Source organism: Caenorhabditis briggsae (assembly GCF_000004555.2).
Source record: "Caenorhabditis briggsae complete genome, chrI, whole genome shotgun sequence".
Taxonomy (NCBI): domain Eukaryota; kingdom Metazoa; phylum Nematoda; class Chromadorea; order Rhabditida; family Rhabditidae; genus Caenorhabditis; species Caenorhabditis briggsae.
In genome coordinates, this window is record NC_013489.2 from 14595259 (window position 1) to 14616794 (window position 21536).

Consider the following 21536-nt stretch of genomic DNA (forward strand, 5'->3'; position numbering starts at 1 on the left):
CGAGAGAGAGAGAGAGAGAGAGAGAGAGAGAGAGAGAGAGAGAAGGAGAGAGAGAGAGAGGTGTTGAGAAAGCAGGTGGGAATTAAATCGGAGACGAATAGAAAACAAAAGAAGACGAGGATATTATAAAATTGTCACCTGGTCTCTTAATTACTAGCTGAATGGAAGTGATAGGTATAATTACTTTTTAAAAAAGGGGGAAGGAATCGAGGTCAAATTATTTAGCAGGGTTCTAGAAGGTCTAGATGCCATAAGCTCTTTCCCCAATGTAGGTTGAAAATGCCATAATATCCTAGCTTCTAACTTCAGGTCCCGTGCTTTTATCCATCTAGGCCAGCTCTCTGAGCTACTAGAGTTGTAGAAGGTCTACCGTAATTCCTAGCTTTAAGCTTCAGGTCTAGTTCTGCGAGCCAGAAAGTCAAAAACTGCGTTGATCCTAGCTTCAAAGCTTAGATCCTATGTTTTTAGCTGGCTAGCTCTTCCTATTAATTCCCAATACCATTTGTCTTCTCTCTGTTATGCTAATGACTTCTTGTCATTGCGTAATTCTTTGATTTAGCACCCCCCCCCCCCTATGTCCCATCTGGAGCCTCCTAACAACATGATTTAGCGGATTAGGCTAGTTCCATTTTGGAAATCCTGAAAAATTAAAAATCCTGTAAAGCTCAAGGTCCGGCCAGAGGTACCAGGTGCGTCTTGCGTAAGCCTATGATGCAACTAACTGTAGACATTATGGCTAAGTTAGGATATCCCTAGGTACTGTAGTTCAAGAGATACAAGCTTTCAATTATTTCAAGAATCCTTGGAGCTCGAAAAATCACTAAAAGCGAACCAGCTTGAGCTAAGATACAGAGAGACGCAGACACTCTCGTTTCTCTGCGCTCTCGCCAAACTTCAAAGGAGCATAACCCGTTTCGAAATTTAGCTACCAAATTACTTTTTGGCAAGTTTTGTAGGAAATTTTAAGGGAATCAGAATGATATAACATTTGACAATAAAGTTATCGAAATGAATGGAGAATTTTACTTCTTGGACATGTCCTTGCCCATCTACATGTCTAGAGGTCATATCACCACTCAGGTTGGATAGAGAAATTGTTTTGTCAGGTCTAAAAAGTCAAAAAATGTATTTTCAAACTCTCCAAGTTTTCTCCTTTAAAACAAACTAAAAAACACCAAAAACTGGCCATTTTGAGCTGAGATACAGTTAAAGGGTAGAGACGCAGACACTCTCGTTTCTCTGCGCTCTCGCAAAACTTTAAAGGCGCATAACTCGCTTCAAAATTCAGCTTGAAAATCACTTTTTAGCTAGTTTTGTAGGAAATTTTAAGAAGATCAGACTGATATACAATTTGATTAAAAAGTTATTAAAGTGAACCTATTTTTCTTGGTTACTGGTTTGATGGGCGGTTGCCATGAGCATGCCGTACCGCCAATTTTAAGCCTATATATCTCGCTTTCTGTAAAAGATGTCAAAAAGTGATTCAATAATGAAATGTAGCTCAAACTATGATAAACATTTTGTCAGTTGTCCACTTTTTGATATCTTTGACAGGAACCAAGATAACAGGGCACACAATTTTGGGTGGCGTTCTATTAGAATGTTCAGATCATCGGATCACTACTACTATCCCCTTATCCCTTCCGGAATCTGCCAGTTTATTTGTGTACAACAACATCAAGAGTGTCTTGTGTGTACTACAATTTGTCCCCCCTTCCTTCTCAACACCTGCAACATCATTTGATCATTCACTCTCAATTGCTCCATCTACTCCTCCTCCTCTTTTCTTCAATCGCACCCATTCAGATGGGAGGAAACACCATCTGTCTTGTATTCGCCTTTTTTTGTGATGAGTGATGTTGTTGAAAAACATGCTTGGGAGGTCTTTTTCACAATATACTCTGAATACCGTAAAACCTCTAATAGAACGACACCCGGATCGTCCACTTTGAGCCTATTTATCTCACTTCTTTGAAAAGATATCAAAAAGTGGTTAACTAGTAAAATGTTTATCAAGATATCAGCAAAATTTTACTATTTAGCCACTTTTTGATATCTTTCACAGAAAATGAGATATATAGGCTCAAAGTGGACGATCCGGGTGTCGTTCTATTAGAGGTTTTACGGTAGCTAGAAATTTTGATATACCGTATTTTGCATAGAAGCTCTGTATACGCATTTCGAGCTCAATTATCTCGGTTCTTATGAGAGATATAAAAAAATTTGGCAACTGATAAATTATTTATCATAACGTCAGCAACATTTTAACAGTTGACAAATTTTTGATATCTTTTACAGAAAATGAGATATATGAGCTCAAAGTTGAAGGTTAGGGGGGGGGGGGGGTCATTATAGCCATGCCACCCTATGCTCACATTTTGAGCCTATATATCTCATTTCCTGTAAAAGATATCAAAATTTTATCAATTGATAAAATATTGCTGATATCATGATAAACATTTCATCAGTTGACAGCTTTTTGATATCTCTTATAGAAACCGAGATAAATTGGCTCAAAGGAAGATGCGCTCTACCGACAACATGAGGTGGCGCTCCCTTCAGCGTCTACTTTGATCACATTTATCTCGGTTTCTGTGAAAGATATCAAAATACAGCCAACTAATAAAATATTAGTTTTAAAGTTTCCAATATTTTATCAATTACCCACTTTTTGATATCTTTAATAGCAACTGAGATAAATTTACTTACAGTTGGGGGGGGGGGGTCTAGGTCTAAAAACTGCAACTTTCTATGAATGATGGCTTTTCAAGCGATTTTTCTAATCCCAAAACGTTTATACCTCTCAATCTCTAATTCTCTCTTCTCTCTCGTTTTCTATCTCTCACCTCTCTCCCGTGAGGCAGTCTTCGGGACCATCTGTTGCCATGCTCTTCCGCCTGCTCTCCCCTCCTCCCTTGTTTTTTATTCCCTCCAAGTGTATCATATTACACCCAGACACCCCTGACATTCATATTAACACCTTTTTACCCATATCAAAGAACCTAAACACTTGGAACGAGAATAAAGGGGGCGTGGCCTAGAGGAAGGCGAAGGCTCCGCCCACTTTTCCGCATGTGTACTCGCTTCTCATCTCGTTTCTTCTTCTCCCTTTCTTCTTTTTCCTATAGATGTCAACCTTTTTTGAGTGGCTTTGAGAGTTCATAAGCTAGCCTAGGCTATCTATATAAAGCCATTTTTGCCCAACTTTACCCAACTTCACCCAATCATGCCCAACTTTGCCCAACTTTGCTCAATTTCACTCAACTTTGCCCAATTTTGCCTAATTTTGCATAACTTTACCCATTTTTTCCCATTTTTTCCCAACTTTGCCCATTTTTGGTCTTTTTTGCCCATTTTTCCCCAACTTTGCCTATTTTCACCCATTTTTGCCCAATTTTGCCCAACTTTACGCAGCCTTGCCCAATTTTGCCTAATTTTGGATAACTTCACCCAACTTCATCCAACTTTGCTCAACTTTACCCAACTTTGCCCAGTTTTGCCCAACACTTGCCCAATAATCTATTTTCCAGGTTTTCCATGTAAAAATGCTCATCTGCTCTTCGCTGTTCCTTCTTGTTTTTAGTGGTTTTTTGAACGCCAAACTTTTGAAGAATGGATTTATTGGATCCCCATCGAATAGTCATGATATTAACCCCATTGAAGGTAGGTCGTTTTTTCTTGAAGGAGGTGAGAAATTCGCCTAATGATCGGGGTCTTTTCGCAGTCTCCTCTCATTTCGTAGGACCAAAAAAATGAGATGGAATTGGGGGTGGATGAGTGATGAATGTGACCATTTAACGATTGGTTTATGTTTTCTTCATGAAATTGGAAGACAAGGGGTAGAATCTAAGGTAAAAAGGATGCTAGAACTATTTCTTGGCATTGAAGAATGAAATCGACTTTTTTGATTTTCTGAAAAATTTAAACTTTATTGAATTTAATACCATTCTGACCCCATAGAAATTTCCTACAATTCTTGCTTAAAATCATCTTTCTAGCTAGATTTTAAAGCGAGTTATGCGCCTTTAAACTTTTGGCGAGAGCGCAGAGAAGCGAGAGTGTCTGCGTCTCTCCCCTGTATCTCAGCTCAAAATGGTCCGTTTTTAATGATTTTTAGTTTGTATTAAAGGCAAAGTTTTAGAGAATTTCAAATCATTCAGATTGAGGTTCCTGGTTCCCTACTTCTAAAGGTACCGTACCCCATCCATCCAAATGTTTATATTTATATTTACCCATTCTCTTTGGAACCCATTTGCTTATCCCTTCCTCGAAACTTGTCATCATCATGTCGTGACCCATAAGAGCTGCCCTAGATAGAGACATTTTGTTTATAACATACTCCCTCTCTCTCTCTCTCTCACCACTTAATGATGCTTATTACGCCTTCTGCTGCTATGCATCCGGGGGGTTAGAAACGTCTGTTGCCCTTCGGGTAGGCTCACTTTATACAATTATAGAATTACGTTGCGGACGGAGCATTTGTGGGCAGAAAGGGAACATAGTTGCTAATGGAGACATTTCCTCCAGGGCGGGGGTCTAGGAAATGGGGAAGTTGCTAGAGTTGCTGGATAGAAAAAAGTTACTTCCAACTTTCAGCCAGTTTATCTAGGTTACTGTAACAGGTATCAAAAAGTGGCCAACTAGTAAAATACTCTTCAGTTTATGATAAACATTTTGTTAATTAACCGCGTTTTGATATCTATGATGGTAACCGAGATAATTAAGCTCAAAGTTAACAGTCTGAAAAAAAAACCTTGTTATTCGAGATTTTGGGTTCCAGCTCATCAATTTTAATAACTTTTCAATCAAAATTTATATGATTCTGACCCATTCAAAATTTCCTTTAAAACTAATCAAAACCCAACTTTCTAGCTATATCTCGAAGCGAGTTACGCGCCTTTAAAGTTTGGCGAGAGCGCAGAGAAACGAGAGTGTCTGCGTCTCTGCCTTATCTCAGCTCAAAATGGCCCGTTTTCAATGATTTCCGGTTTGTTTTAAAGTGAAAAGCTAGGAGAATTCGGAAATACAAAGTTTAGTTTGCTATGCAAATGCGCTCTACTGACAAAGTTCACTTAAGATTGTCAGAAATCATAATCAGTCAATTTGCTCAGCTAGACAACATCACTTAACTATGAGTGGGCCAAACTTCAAACCTATAGCTTCCATTCCATTCGTAATAACCGCTGTCGCTCATTTGACATTTCGTTCCATTTATTTTTTCGAAAAAAAAATCCGCTCTCTTCTCTCTCTCTCCTGGCTCTGTCAATTGACACACACAGCCATTAGCCTCCCTCTCTCTCTCTCTCTCGCTCATGACCACGTAAAACCGCCCGTTTGAAGAGATGATAATGTTGCTCCAGGAGCAGAAGGCTCTCTTGTTTTACACATCTCGACACGCAAGGGGGGTGAAAAAGAGAGGGGAGAACTTTTTTGAGAGAGAGAGAGAGGGCGGATGTTATGAAACAGGGAGGAAGAGGAGTACGGGAGGTTTCAAAAGTTAGGATTACTCATAAGGGAAATTCTCCAGGTTTTTCCCTTTAAAACAAACAAAAAATCATTAAAAACGAAGCATTTTGAGCTGAGATACAGTTAAAGAGAAGAGACGCAGACACTCTCGTTTCTCTGCGCTCTCGCAAACTTTAAAGGCGCATAACTCGCTTCAATCTTAAGCTAGAACGTTGATATTTAGTTAGTTTTGTAGGGAATTTCAAAGGTAACAGAATAATATACAAATCAATAAAGAAATTAATAATTTATACCGGTGTTTCTTGATTTTTGAGAGAGCTTTCGAAAGTGGACATAAAATGGGATATGTGCTTACTTTAAAGGCGCATATCTCAAAAACTAGAAGTGGAATCAAACAGATGTAAACTACAAAATAAATAAAAAAGACAAATTTCCTACACTGTGATAGTAAATTTGTGTTTTTAACTGTACTAGAACTTGAGATATGAACGTTTTTCTGCAAAAATAAGTTTTTTTTTTCAAAATTTCATATCTCAATTTCTACAATAGCTGAAAACATGATTTTTATATTAAAATGTTGGAAATTTTGTGTTCTTTATTTTAATAGTTTGTAATATTTTGATAAATATTATAGTTTTTGAGATATGCGTTTTTCAAGATTAGCCTTCCTGTCCCAAATGGACCACCCAACCTCCCAGCAACTTCCATTCAATTCCAATGCTTGAAATTCGAGTACTTCCATTTTATATTTGGCTTCCCCACACCGGAAAGAGTGTATGTTCCCCCTGAAATGTCTTTGGTTGCTCTTTCCATGAGAGCACACCTGCCTAAGGGGGACCTTGTGTCTATTGTGTGGGAAAAATCGGAACATGTAGCTTTCTGCCTTTTTGAATAAGCAGCAGAAGAAATATATGGAGATTTTGAAAAGGGAAGAGAGAGCGAGAGAGGGATTCTAAGCATAGCGCCTAGTCTAACAGAGTAAGTCTTATCTAGGCTACCGTAACCTGGCTTAAGCCTAATCTAACAGAGTATATCATAGTCTAATAAATCGCAACCTAGTCTAATAGCATTGGTCTTACTTAGGGTACCGTAACCTGGTCTAAGCCTACCCTAATAACATATATCCTAGTCTAATAGATCACTGCCTAGTCTAATAGAGCATAGCTTAGTCCAATAGAGTTGGTCTTATCTAGAATACCGTAACCTGACCTGAGCCTACTCTATTAGAGTATAGCCTTCCCTAATAGAGGATTACCTTGTCTAATAGATCACAAGCTAGTCTAATAGCCTTGGTCTTATTTAGGCTACCGTAATCTGGTCTAAGCCTACCCTAATAGAGTATTACCTACCCTATTAGAGCAAAGCCAATTCTAATAGATCACAGCCTAGTCTAATAGACTTGATCTTATCTGAGCGACCGTGACCTGGCCTAAGCCTAGTCTGATAGATCACAGGCTAGTCTAATAGAACATAACCTAGTCTATTAGAGTTTGTTCTACCTATGCTACCGTAATCTGGTCTAAACCTACCTTAATAGAGCATTATCTACCCTATTAGAGCATATCCTAGTCTAATAGAACCTGTAAAAACATAGTCCAGTCTAGTTGTGTCCATATAGGCTTACTTTAATCTATCCACCTAGCTATCTGGGTTGGTCTAGGCTACAGTAACCTGCTCCTAAGGTTAGCCTAGCCTCTGCCACTTTCTCCACTCATTAGGTATTCCATGACACTTGTACTTCTTGTAATATTCTATACTACATCCCCTATAATATATGCGCATCTATCATCCTTTTCATCTTTCCCTTACCGACAAAATGAGCATAAAAGAGGATCCTTCAAGGGACTAAGAGATTCTCAAAGGAGCGCGTTTCTAATTTCAGCAGTTTCTAATTTGGTTCAAGCCCGACTTGGTAGGTTTTGCATGACTGACTTCCGCTTTTTTGATCCGCTAGTGCCAAATTGAATGACACTAATTGCTAGGTGGAAATGGAAGCGCCAGATGTTCGTGTAGCTGGTTTCGTTTCACTAATTGAAAGCTAACTGACTTGTAAGCGGAGGTACAGTACCCCTCAATAGCGTTTCTCTGCGCTCTCGCCAAACTTTAAAGGCGCATAACTCGCTTCAAAATTTAGCTAGAGAATTGATTGTTTGCTAGTTTTGCAGGGAATTTTAAGGGAATCATAATGATATGCAATTTCAAATGAAAACCAATTCCAAATTATAATAAAAAGGTACAGTATCCCTTATACATAATTCAACAATCGCATCCGAGGTTCCAGGGTGTCCCAACCCACTAAAAACCGAACCAAATTCAAATTTTTGCATAAAAAATTTTAAATTCCAAATCTCCTCCTTTTTTACATCCGAAGGTCACTCACTCTGTTCACACAGGGGACACTAAAAAGAGTGAATTAGTCGGTGTCAATGGTTTTGAGAAGGATAGAAAAAAGAGAGGAAAAGAGGAAGAGGGGGTCATAAAATGGACCCCATAAAGTTTTGGAAAAAAGAGAGGAGTCGCCGTAGTACTTATGTGTATGTGAACGGCTTTTTGCGCTTTTACGGGGAGTGAACCTTTTTGTGATGAGAGAGAAACCGACGAGAATGGGCATAAGGGAATGAACAACACATTTGTTGGCTGAAAGTAGTAATGTTCTGGATGTTTAAATTAAATTTTATATGATTCTAATTCCCTTAAAATTCCCTACAAAACTAGCTAAAAACCGATTCTCTAGCTAAATTTTGAAGCGAGTTATGCGCCTTTAAAGTTTGGCGAGAGCGCAGAGAAACGAGAGTGTCTGCGTCTCTGCCCTGTATCTCAGCTCAAAATGGTCCGTTTGTAATGATTTTTAGTTTGTTTGAAAGGGAAAAACTTGGGAAATTTGAAAAAAAAACAATATTAAAACAAAACATACGAATTTTTTCACCAAAAAAAAATAAAATTTGAGATATCAAATTTTGAAAAATAAAACACATTTTTGCAGAAAAACGTTTATATCTCGAGTTCTAGTACACTAAAAACACAAATTTACTATCAAAATGTAGGAAATTTGTCGGTTTTCATTTTTTTAGTTTACAACTTTTTGATCACTTTTCTAGTTTTTGAAATATGCGCCTTAATATAAGCATAGCCAAAACAAGAGATTGTATTTTGATATCTCTAACAGGAACCAAGATAAATTTGCTTAATTTTAATAAGTTTGTATTAAATTTAATATCATTCTAACTCCCTTAAAATATTTCCTACAAAACTAGCAAAAAAGTAATTTTCTAGCTAAATTTTGAAGCGAGTTATGCGCCTTTAAAGTTTGGCGAGAGCGCAGAGAAACGAGAGTGTCTGCGTCTCTGCCCCGTATCTCAACTCAAAATGGTCCGTTTCAAATGATTTTTAGTTTGTTTGAAAGGGAAAAACTTGGAGAATTCAAAAATAATAGTTTCAAAAAATGAAGAATAGTACTTTTGTATGTGAACGGCCTTTTCTCGCTTTTACGGGGAATGAACCTTGAGAAACCGAATGGGCAGGGAAATGAATGGCTTGGAATGTTCTAGAATGGCTGAAACAAGACTCGAAAAATTAATTTATGAATTTCCAGGAATCCTGAAAGAGTCACTTCGATCCAACCGAGTACAGGCTTGCGATGGGGAGAGGATCACGTTGAGCTGCCCCAGAAATACCCAGATTTCGGTTCAAACTGGGTACGTCTAAACATTAATTGGTGTTACTGTACCCATAAAACCAAGAAAATTCCAGATTCTATGGTCGTGTGGTGCCAGAGAATCAATTGTGTCCCCCACAACCTGGCCGGAAGATTCCAGAAGCGCTTTCAGATCCCTTAGCTCTCATCCACCATTCCAGCACTTGTGATGTCATTCAAGCGCATACGGTAAGGTTAAGCTCAATTATCTCAATTGCTATGCAAAATATCAAGAATGTGTCAACTTATAAAATGTTGCTGATATTATGATAAACAATTTTTCAGTTGACAAATTTTTGATATCTTTTACAGGAAATGAGATAAATTAGCTCAAAGTTAAAAGTTAGTTTTTCTATTCCAGAGAATCTCGGAACTCTGCGACAAACGCCGAAAGTGTACAGTAGTCGTGGATTCGAATACATTTGAAGATGATCCATGTCCAATGACATCTAAATATCTTCAAATGGCATATGGATGTATTCCGATGTCGTTCGATGAGGAGACGTTCTGCACACCGAAGCCCACGGAACCATCTCGTCCAGAAATTCGTCTAGAGTGTCGGGAAGGAAGACGTCTGGCTGTGTATTCCGCACAAATGAAGACGTCGCCACAGTGTGACCCAGACACTGAGATTAGGCATGGTAAGGGTTTGAAGCGAAACCTCTAATAGAGTTGCAACTATGGTCTTTGACCACACAATTTATCGCAATTCCTATTAGAGAGAAATATCAATTCGTTTCAATAATTTTGATATCAATTTTATATTATTTTGATTCCCATAAAATTTTCTACAAAACTAGCAAAAAAGTAATTTTCTAGCTAAATTTTGAAGCGAGTTATGCGCCTTTAAAGTTTGGCGAGAGCGCAGAGAAACGAGAGTGTCTGTGTCTTTCCCCCCGTATCTCAGCTCAAAATGGTCCGTTTAGAATGATTTTCAGTGTGTTTTAAAGGGGAAAACTTGGAGATTTTGATAAAACAAATTTTAGTTTCAAAAAACTAGAATTTTGCACCAACATGTTCCTTTCAAAGTATTTATATATAATTTCACAATTTTTTGATATCTTCAAAATTGACCGAGATAAATCAGCTCGTTTTAGAAATTTTGATATTACTTCTCATATCATTGTGACCCTCTTGAAATTTTCTACAAAACTAGCAAAAAAGTAATTTTCTAGCTAAATTTTGAAGCGAGTTATGCGCCTTTAAAGTTTGGCGAGAGCGCAGAGAAACGAGAGTGTCTGCGTCTCTGCCCCGTATCTCAACTCAAAATGGTCCGTTTTTAGTAATTTTTAGTTCATTTTAAAGGGGAAAACTAGGAGAATTCAATAGTAAAGGTTTCTGGTCCCTTACTTTGTATCTTGTTACTTTTCTAGGTTAAAAATTGGTTTAAGTTCAAACCGACAAACTCAATTTCGCAACATTTCCCATTTTCTGGCCCTCTCTTTTGTTCCAGAACATCGGGGTTGATGACAAGAGGAGACAACACATTCAATTAGCCATCTTCTTTCGATCCTATTCTATTCTTTGGGTCCCATTGAGCCAATGAGAGACGCAGACAGCTTTAGAAGACAATTGTCTTCTTCTGAATCCCTCTTTTCCAATGAAAATGGGAACGAGAAGAAGAACCGGAATCCCTTTCGGGCTCTAGAATACTAAAGTAGGATTTCCGAGTAGTCAAGAAATTGAAAAAGGGACTGAATCTTCCAGAAACGTTGATTATTTTTTCTCCAGAATGCGTCTCGGATGTTCTACCACAAGTTCTTCGTCAGTGTCATGCCAAAGAGGGGTGCACGCTGAAAAGTGAGGAAATCAAGGGACACTGTAGACACGGACACCTTCATGTGGTGTATGTATGTGTTAATGAAGAGATATTCTCGGAAGAAGCCATTAAAGGAGAGTTGACGACACTGGATGCGTATTTGAAGGTAGGAAATGGGCTCTAAAAAGCGAAAAACATATGATACTGTGGTTTGAAAAGAAGCAAAAAGAGATTGGCGCTAGGGGGAATTGAACTTGCGAGGGTCAGATCCAAAATCAAAAGCGTTAGCCGTTGCGCCACTTGGTGCATAGGTGGAAAAAGTGGTGGTAAGCGTACACAAGGGGGTGGTGCGGCGCTCGCCGCCTTTAATAGAATCCTACCCAACTCGTCAAACACTTGAGCTCCATTATCTCGCTCCCTATGAAAGATATCAAAAAGTGGTCAACTGATAAAATGTTTATCATAACATCAGCAATATTTTATCAGTTATCAAAATTTTGATATCTTTTAAAGCAACCGAGATAATTGAGATCGAAGTGTCTAAATCACTATTCAGCTAATAAGCTTCATCTTCCAGGAAGCAGATGCACTTCAAAAGCAAGAAGACGAGCGATTCTTTAAGGATGTGAATGACAAAACTCAATGGGAACAAGTTGTAGACAGCGAGCCGGCTAGGGATCCAGACGTACATCAGATTGCTAATGATGGTAAGGAACCGGAGAAAAAAGTTTAATTCCAATAATTTTGATATCAATTCTTATATTATTTTGATTCCCTTAAAATTTTCTACAAAACTAGGAAAAAAGTGATTTTCAAGCTAAATTTTGAAGCGAGTTATGCCCCTTTAAAGTTTTGCGAGAGCGCAGAGAAACGAGAGTGTCTGCGTCTCTCCCCTTCTCAGTGATCCGTTTTTAGTGATTTTATCTTGTTTTGAAACAGGGAATTTGAAAATACATATGCCTATCGATTTTTATACCCCCTTGAAATTTCCTACAAAACTAGCCAAAAGGGGGCATCTAGTTTTTTAAAGTGGAAAATAGCCAACTTTAGATGGTCGAAAAAATACAGTAGAACTTGTTGGATAAGCCTGAAAATTTCAGAGTGTACTAAACGAAAATAGAGCTTTAATTTTGTAGTTGACAACTTTTTCGAAAAATCGAGTCCTGCGGAGATATGCCACGTGGAAGAGGACATACCTTGAGGCGCGCCCAGCGAGCAGGCGTCAAAAAGGAGGGGCGCTTCCACGTGGCATATCTCTCCAGGACCTGATTTTTCGAAAAAGTTGTCAACTACAAAATTGAAGCCCTATGTTTGTTTAGTATACTCTAAAATTTTTAGTACCATACAACAAAAACGGGTACCGTATTCAGGCGTATGCCAGTTAGGATATCTGAGATAGCCAATGATGATAAGCAAACATGCACCCTAACTTTGATCCCTTATATCTCATTTCCTATGAAAGATATCAAAAAGTGCTCAACTGATAAATTACTTATCATAATATCAGCAATACTTTACTAATTGATTGTTTTTTGACATCTCTTATAGGGATCAAGATAAAAGAGATTAAAGATAAGTGCACCTGACACCGCCCATAGCGTCTATTTGACCTAATTTATCTCATTTCCTGGAAGAGATATCAAAAAGTGGTAAACTGACAAAATGTTTATCATAATATCAGCAACATTTTACTAGTTGACTATTTTTTGATATCTCTCAAAAAGGCCGAGATAAATTAGCTGAAAGTTGACAATTCTCTATCCTCCAAGTCCAAGGCTGATCCTCCAAGTTAACCGTTTTATACCGAACAACCACCGAATTTTCCCCAATTTCTAGCATCCTACGTAACCCATGACGAGTACCGAATGGAGAAGCAGGACCCTCCACCGATCACCAAGCGAGTCGAGCCGAATCTCGTCGGCGTCGGACACGACCTGCTCCAAGTTGTTCAATTTTTCAAAGAAAACAAGGAGAAGGCAGTGATGTGTATTGTTTTGGCAGTTAGTATGGCTGCTATCGTGGTCCTTTCGGCGTGTATCATCACAAGACTGTGCACTTCGAACAAGGATCATTCGAGGAGTTCGAGAAGATCCAGAAGTCGAAGATCTTTGGAGACTAGCAAATTGGTTTCTTCTAATTGTGAGTTTTTATTGCTTCAAAAATGAGGTCTCTAGCTTTTAAACCATGCGAGATATGAACAAAGTGCGATAGAGCGCGCTTGCTACCACAATCTTCGAAGATTAGAAGCTCTATAACTCGCGAAGCATCGAACCGATTTCAATGAAAATTACATAGATGAATAGATAATTTCACATAGGTAATTTTCGCATTTTTAATTTTCCGAAAACTCGAGTTTTAACGTTTTCTGGAGTTTTACAAAGATGGCGACCGCTACGCCGACACGCGCCGCGTCCAAAATTAGCTCAGCAACTTCTATATGCGAAATTTTGATTTTATGTTAATTAACAGTTAATCTGCAAGTTAAATCAAGTCTCTAGTCCTAAAACTAAGCGAGATATGAGAAAAGTGCAGTAGAGCGCGTTTGCCAAAAATTTTGTAAGCGCTATAACTCGAGAACCATTGAACCGATTTCGATGAAAAAAACATAGATAAATAGATAATTTTCGCTATTCAAATTTTCCTAAATTCGAGTTTTAACGTCTTCTGAAGCTTTGCAAAGATGGCGACCGCTGCGCCGACACGCGCCGCGCCTAAAATTGGCTCCGTGCCAAATACAAAATTCAAATTTTACAGACGGCGGCTCGATCACCCCTCAACACATGCTCCAAGACATCGAGGATGAGCAATTCCTGCGATTCTCCATGGGCTCGGCGGCAAATTCAAATCCCCATTACAGCCATTATGACTTCTAACTCTCTCCCTGTATGTTATCTCTCTTGTCCAGTTGATTCACGGGTTCCCCTAGTCACTTTCGATTTTCAATAAATGTTTATTTTAAAAATCACACATGCTTTATATCATTCTAAAAAATTTAATCATCGAGTACTTGAACCCAATCGCCAACAGTCGAGTTCACTGGCAGTGGCTCTGGGACAATTCCAGCGTAGTTGTCCAGTGAAAGATCCAAGACGAGTCTCGCCGCATGCACAGCGCTACCGTATCCCAGTGTGAAGCCGTTGCCACCATGACCATAGTTATGGACGACCTGAAATGATGACCTAGCTTTTTGAGGGATTCTAGGTCAGCTCCCTACCGTAAACTTCTTCTGTCCATAGGCCTCGCGAATCTGCTTCTCCACACGGACTTGTTTGCGGCCTGGGCGGTAGCCAACGAAGCTGGAGAGCATGTGGACCCTCTGGAAAGTTTTAGATTGGTGATTTTAAAAGGGAGAACGGGCTTGAGGAACCTTAAAGGACGGCTGAAGCTGTACATATCGGCTAGTAATGTCCTGGATATCGTTGAATGTCACATTGTTCGGACCATAGGCGCCTTCTTGTTTCACAGTTCCCATGTAGACAGAGTCGATGCTGAAAAAAAAAATGAAATTTTTAGAAAAATTGTTTTTAAAGGTGTTGTGCGGAAGTGCACGAAATTCGACTTTTTATCAATTTTCAGTCCTTTTTTGGAATTCCAGATTTTCAGAAAAATCTGAAAACAGGATAAAAATGGTTTTTGACACTTTTTTGGTCGCCAAAACGACCCAAAACCTATGAAAAACGATGAAAGTCGCGAAAAAACGAGGTTTTCAAAAAATTGCACGAATGGACTAGTGGGTTTTTGGACACATACGAATCTCAACACCAGGGTTCGATTCCACTCGACGCCAAACGCTTTTTGCTTTTGTGCTGAGCATGATTTAGTGGTTCTAGACGCGCCTAAATGTCATTTTCAGATTTTCAGAAAAATCTGAAATTCCAAAAAACACTGAACATTGATGAAAATTCTAACTCCGCACGCATTTTCTCCGCTGATCAATGAGAAAAACGCATCTGGTGGCCGAGTGGGGGTTTTCTAGGCCATCTGCGAAGAAAAAGGACGCGAAATTCGAATTTTTGTCGATTTTCATAGTTTTTTGGAATTTCAGAATTTTAGAAAAATCTGAAAATGAAGCATTTTGGCGCGTCTAGAACCACTAAAACATGCTCAGCACAAAACCAAAAAAGCTTAGGTGTCGAGTGGAATCGAACCTTGGTGTTGAGATTCGTGCCCAAAAACCCACTAGGCCATCCGTGCAATTTTTTTTTGAAAAACTCGTTTTTTCGCGATTTTCATCGTTTTTTCTAGGTTTAGTTTCTAAAAATTCCAAATTTCAAAACTCACACAGGAATAGTGATTGTCGAAAAGTCCCTATACAAGAAATGCTTGTGCCATGGAGCATCCACCCGAATGAGCACCCCACGAATCGGCGTCATGTTCCCAGCGTCATCTCCAGCGAGAACACCTCCAAACAGTCCTGCCGCATTGACAACCACATCAAACTCGGCGCCAAGCTCCTCCAGATTCTCAATTCGTCTCTGAGTGAACCGCACACCCTTCGCCATTAGCTCCTTTTTCAAAAACGGGCAGAATCGAAGGCCTTCTGAAGTGTATGCCGTGTAGTGAATCCCATGCGTCGTCGTGTTTCTGGGCAGGTCGAACAACGAAGTAGGACCGAATAACTCGGGTTCAGTGAGATCTCGATAGTTGTAGACTAGCGATCCATAAGCGACACGTTGAGAATCCAATTTGGCCTTTGAATCCGACAAAATGTGGCCGGAGACGAGTTGAACACCGCTGAGACCTCCGTACTCTCGCCAGAGCGTCGCGAGCTTCTCAAAAGTGTCATACCCGTATTTTTTGTTAATTTCCGAGCCGCTATCGATGCGGAACAGACCGGCGATGTGGCGACTTAGGATCTTTTCGAATGGCTTGTGATGGAAGATTTGGATGTCCTGGAAACAGAAATTTCAAGGACAATTGGTTTCTTCTGTATTTTTTAATGATTTTCATCTAAAACCCGGGTATTTTTAACCAATTTCAGTGCGATTTCAAGCTAGAAAATAGGCCAAACATGGAAAAATTTAGAATTGTTGTTTTTTATGGGAAAAAAGTTTTTTTTTAAAATAAAGTTTTACCTAAAAACTGAGTATTTTGAACCAATTTTTCTGAGAGAATAGGCAAACATTTTCGCGCTTTTTTAGGGAAAATTAGTGAGTGTCTTGACAATTAAAAAACCTATTTTTCTGTGTTTTTCATAGATTTTTACCTAATTTCAGGGTAATTTCAAGCTAGACAATAGGCAAAAAATCAGAATTTTAAGGGAAAATTAGTGGTTTGACAATTAAAAAAACCTATTTTACTGTATTTTTTCTAGATTTTTACCTAAAAACCGAGTGTTTTTTAACCAAATTTTTCGAGAAAATAGGCGTGAAAAAAAATTCCTTTTCCGACGATTTCGCGTCGAAACCCATCCTCTTTGAAGCATGTTCCTTTAAAGGAGCATGCTCCGCCGAGGTTGGGTTTCGACACGATATCGTCGATATCGCGCGAAAATTCGCCTAAAATTTTCAGAAAACTCCGTTTTTTGAAGCAAGAAACGCCGAAAAGATTTTTAGATGAAAAAATAGCTTTAAAACCCAAAAATCGCGTAATCAGGTTTAGAAGCGAAAAAAAAACCTATTTTGGCTGATAAAACGCCCAAAAAGCCTAAAAATTGCTTGATTTTTGTTTTTTAGGAGCAATTTTGAGCTGATAAAAAACAGGTTAAACCTAAATAAAAGCTAGAAATATGTATTTTCACCAAATTTTCTCTTTTTTGAAGCCGAAAAATGCCTGAAAACCCCTAAAAATTCATCGAAAAAATGCCGAATTTTTTTTCAGTTTTCCTGCTGTTTTAACCTGTGAAATTCAAAGAAAATTCGAAAAATTCCCTCACCGGCGCCGTGATATTCTCCTTCTCGGCCAAATCCAGAATCGCTGTCGCCGTGCTCAGCCCGATGACGCCTTCACCAACGACGGCGACGCGTAGAGAGTTTACTAGATTTTTTTTTTGTATAATTTTCGCCAGAAAATGTTATATATTACCTGCAAAAACTCCTCCGAGAAAGAGGAGAAGAAGGCGGAGCATCCTAAAATCGGAAAAAGTGAAAAAAGAAGAAAAAAGGATGACACTAGAGGTTTTTGTTAGCTAATGTGGCGCGAAAAATCTAGGCCGGTAGATCAAAAATAATTTTTGACTTAAAAAAATTAAAAAGAAGAAGTTTCTAGATCTAAATTTTTTGTTTGTTTTTTTCATGGAATTTCAGAGCCTTCTGTACACATAGCTTTATTTACAAAATTCAACTTCAAAATCAATCGAGAAGCTTCTGCTTCTGGTTGGCAGGGAGGATGACAAGAAACAGATTATAGGGGGTGGTAATTGTAGAGTGAGAGAAGCGAAGGGAAAAAAAAATATAAGATGGCGAATATAATGAGTGAGGGGTGGGTGGGATTTTTATTAGCTTTTCCTTGGTTGTGGCGCTGGATGAGTATACAGAAGGCGAAGAAGGATTACACACTGTCGTCTGAAAATTCAGAATTTGAGGGGGTCTTCTTAGTTTGAGCCTCTAATTTGCACAAACTATCTATACAGTATGCAAGATCGTATTTTAAAATCTATAAAGCTGTTTTCCAAATCTGCTTAAGAAGCCTCTAAAGTGCTGAAATTTCAGTTTTAGTAAAAATTTAAAAAATCATGTTTTCAGTGTAAAATCGGCTTCAAATTTGATTTTCTCTCACTCCTAGGAGGTTTCAGGACTTGAAATTCCTTTTTTGTGTTATACTTAAAATTAAGTAGAATTTAATATTTTTCCACATTATTTTAAATATAACAAAAAAAAGAAATTTCAAGTCCTAAAACCTCCTAGATGTGGAGAAAATCAAATTTGAAGCCGATTTTAAACTGAAAGTGTTTTTTTTTTGGTTTTTGACTGAAACTGAAATTTCAGCACTTCAGAAGTGTCTTTGGCAGATTTTGAAAACGGATTCATAGGTTTTAAAAGACGATCTTTCATCCTGTAAAGTTAGTTTGTGCAAATTAGAGGGTCAAATTCGAAGATTCCAGAATTTTCATCCTGAAAAGGATTCCTTACCATGGAACCACCAGCGAGTCTTACTCGGATTCTTATTGCACGTTCTCACATAGATCGCGTCGTCGATCGGATGCTTCTTCTCTTTTGACGATGAGAGCATCGAGAGAATCGAAAGGCACACTGATTGGACGCTGAGGGCTGGCGTCCAATCGTCAGATAGAATCGATAGACAGATATGACCGTTTGAGTAGATGTGCGGGTGCGCGGGGATGGTGTCGCCGACGAACATGACCTAGAAATTTCAATTTCGGAGGGTTACTGTAGTCAAAGGTACTCAATTGTGCGTGAGGGTGTGTTGTACAAACCTCTGGCGAATTAAACGGGTACTGTGGTCCGAATGTGAATTGCAAGGTGAACACCTCGCCGGCATACAACGTTCCCTCGGCGCCCACCACTCCGATTTTCCATTGCTTCAAATCATGACTCGTTATGGTGTTGTCGATGAGCAGTCCGGCTGGATTTTCAGTTTTCAACTGATTCAGCTCCTTCATGAGCCGTCGCGCCGCTGCATCTGACATTTTCTGAGTCTGGAACGGACAATTTTGGGGATTTTAAGGGGAAAATAGGGAAAAATAAAGAACGCATTACTTGAGATTTTTTTGAGCAATTATTTGAAAATAGAGAGACTACAAACTACAAAAGTTGTTTCTAAGCCTCAGTGAAAACTTCAAATGCGACAAATTATGAGCTAAAAATCGTCAAAAACGGTGTAAAATGAGCCAAGTTACAGCGATTTCCAATTTTCCTGAGGCTTAGAAACTTTTGTAGTTTGTAGTCACTTAGTCTCAGGAAAACTTCAAAGCGCTATAAATGAGTTAAAAATCGTCAGTTTTTAATGAATATTTTTTGTAGTTACTTAGTAGACTACAAACTACAAAAGCAACAGAAAACTTCGAGTCAAAAATCGCCGAAAGCAGCGATTTTCAATTTTTACTGAGGCTTAGAGAATTCTGTAGTTTGTAGTGGCAAAATTTTCTAGTTTCGCACTAAAAATTATTTTAAAAAACGGATAAAAATGAGAGAACTGGCAGCGATTTACTGAGGCCAAGCGGCTACAAACTACAAAAACTCCTAAGCCTCAGTAAAAAAACTTCAAATCGCTGCAACTCGGCTCATTTTCGACCGTGTTTGATAATTTTTAGTGCAAACTTTGTGATATTTTCCAAACATTTTCCAGCTGAAAAATTTTGCCACTACAAACTACAAAATTCACTAGGCCTCAATAAAAATTGAAAATCGCTATATGACAATTTTTGACTCTAAGTTTTTTGTAGTTTTTGTAGTTTGTAGTCTACTAAGGAACTACAAAAAACATTCCAGAATTTTTGAGCCAAGAATCATTAAAAAAGGATAAAATTGAACCGATTTACAGGGCTTTGAAATTATACTGAGGCTAAGCGGCTACAAACTACAAAAAGTTCTAAGCCTCAGTGAAACTTCAAATCGCAATGCAACTCGGCTCATTTTCGACCTTTTCTTGTGGAAAAAAAATCACAAAAAATCAGAGAATGCGAATTTTAAGGGAAAAAATAGGTAGAAAAAGGCGTTAGAACGCATAATAGACAATTTAATATAGGAAAAAAGCAATTTTAAATCGATTTTTGGGCAATTTACATAGAGAAAATCACAAAAAAAAAGATCGGAAAATGAGATCAAAGTAGAGAATTGGCTTATTTCTTAAGTTCCATTTCGTTTAACTGTCTAGCCAGCAGATTCACAACACTCGGTGGCCCATGTCCTTTCGTCATGTCTCTCAACGTCTTCTGGTTGCCTTCTGAAGACGACGTCGACGGCTTCTCCTCGTCGTCTTCTTTCATTTCCTCATCTTCTTCTGTCTCTTTTTCGACCTCAATCAGCCGGTGCAATGCTCCATTCTGCATTCGGACACGGGTGAGATCTGATGGCGGTGGGGGTGGTGGCAGTTTTCCGGTGATCATTTTGAATTGATCCTCTACCACTTCACGTCCATGGGCCAGGTATTCTCTGGAAGAGAAAACATTGGAAAGTGGCTTGGAAAATCGGATTTTAAGGTCATTTTTGAGCAATTTTAGACCACTTTTGGACCGTTCGAACCGTTTTAAGACAATTTTGGATCTATTCGGAGCATATTGGACAATTTTAAGATAGTTTTGGATCATGTTTAGACCCTTTTCCGATTTCTTCAGACCATTTTTAGATAATTTGGGGACAATTTTAGACTATTTCTGAGCAATTCTAGGCAATTTGAGACCATTTATCGACGGTTTTTTAGGCCACTTTGGACCAATTAAATTTATTTTTGGATTAAATTTCAGACTATTTTAGAGCATTTTTGAAGCTTTTTGCGCCTTTTTTGGACAATTCTGGACCATTTGAGCTCATTTTAAGACCATTTTGGACCGTTTTCAGCCTAATTTTGGCCATTTTCAGACCATTTTAGACGATTTTAGGTCATTTTCTGGCAATTATAGAAAATTTCTGGGTATTTTCAGATAATTCTTAGATCCTTGAGGCTATTTTTCGACCTTTTCAGACCATTTTTAGCTGTTTTTGGACTTGTTTGAACCATTTCTGGACCGTTCTCAATCATTTTTGGGTCATTTTCAAGCTAATTTTGGCCATTTTCAGACCATTTTTGACGATGTTCCGACGAATTCAGCTCATTTTCTGGCAATTATATTTCAGACCCTTTTTGGATTTTGGATTATTTTAGACTATTTAAGACAATTTTTCTTTTCCATTTTGGACTTTTTTGGGCTTTTTCAGACCAATTAAGACTATTTTTAGATTTTTTCAGAACATTTTCGGACCTATTTAGCCTTTAGACCCAAATTACTGTAGATTACTATAGGAAATCTTCTATCTTTTAAGTCCTTCACGTCAAAATGCAGATAAAAACTCTAAAAGGAAATTCGTTCTCTACAGTAATCTACAGTAATCTTTCAAGGAATTTCAGACAATAAATTCGGAAAAATCGAAAAAGAATCTTCAAAAATAGCTGAAAACCCTAAAAAGGTCTGAAAATTCCTGCGAAAAATTGAAGAAAAAAGGATTTTGTCTCTCGAAAAGTTGTCTTTACTGAAGCTAATACACTACAAACTACAAAACATTCCTAAGCCTCAGTAATTTGAAATCTTGGTATTCTCTCGATCAATTTTCAACACCGTTTTCGCTCGTTTTTGTGTCGACTACAAACTACAAAAGTTGCTAAGCCTCAGTAAAAACTTAAAATCGTTTCAGACAGCGATTTTTCTAGATTTTTTTTTTGAACTTTCGCTCTTGTTACATGAATCTAGATCATTTTCTACACATTTTCATGGATTTTCCCGATTTCTGACCTGAAATCATCACAAATCTCGGTGAGCTCATCGATCTGTCGTTCTTGGAGAATCCTGACGCTGTCCCGTGCCTGCACGGGTCGGAATTCATTGATCAAGTGGTGCATATTGATAAAAATCGTGTGCAAATCCACCATTTTCTTATCACGAGCCGGGTGGTCGGGCGCACGGATCAGCACCTCTAGCAGGTCGAAGAACGCGCCGATGACNTCTTTGAAAATCANTATATA

At 38.4% G+C, this 21536-nt stretch overlaps 4 protein-coding genes across 4 annotated transcripts in view; 1 reads left to right on the forward strand and 3 right to left on the reverse strand.

Annotated features, from left to right (window-relative positions):
* Nucleotides 1-8979: 8979 nt before the first annotated feature.
* Cbr-tag-271 lies at nucleotides 8980-13792 on the forward strand (the record flags this gene model as incomplete). Its single annotated transcript, XM_045241549.1, has 7 exons — nucleotides 8980-9165; nucleotides 9200-9367; nucleotides 9522-9801; nucleotides 10868-11085; nucleotides 11497-11626; nucleotides 12756-13058; nucleotides 13674-13792. The coding sequence occupies 7 exons, from the start codon at nucleotides 8980-8982 to the stop codon at nucleotides 13790-13792; spliced, it is 1404 nt and encodes a 467-aa protein (XP_045096892.1).
* Nucleotides 13793-13911: 119 nt separating this feature from the next.
* On the reverse strand, nucleotides 13912-16986 carry Cbr-ddo-3 (the record flags this gene model as incomplete). The annotated part of the gene is made up of 6 exons (XM_002640598.2): nucleotides 13912-14085; nucleotides 14134-14235; nucleotides 14287-14407; nucleotides 15201-15811; nucleotides 16795-16895; nucleotides 16944-16986. The coding sequence occupies 6 exons, from the start codon at nucleotides 16984-16986 to the stop codon at nucleotides 13912-13914; spliced, it is 1152 nt and encodes a 383-aa protein (XP_002640644.2).
* A 1004-nt stretch (nucleotides 16987-17990) lies between these two features.
* Nucleotides 17991-18507, reverse strand: Cbr-ubc-16 (the record flags this gene model as incomplete). Its single annotated transcript, XM_002640599.1, has 2 exons — nucleotides 17991-18221; nucleotides 18295-18507. Coding segments are annotated over 2 exons (444 nt in total), but the record flags the coding sequence as incomplete, so codon positions are not given.
* Nucleotides 18508-19659: 1152 nt separating this feature from the next.
* Nucleotides 19660-21536, reverse strand: part of Cbr-let-49 — a gene marked incomplete at both ends in the record, with an annotated part of 2304 nt that continues 427 nt past the window's right edge. Inside the window, 3 exon segments of the mRNA XM_002640600.1 lie at nucleotides 19660-19972; nucleotides 21307-21512; nucleotides 21514-21517. Coding sequence (XP_002640646.1) covers nucleotides 19660-19972; nucleotides 21307-21512; nucleotides 21514-21517 — 523 coding nt within the window.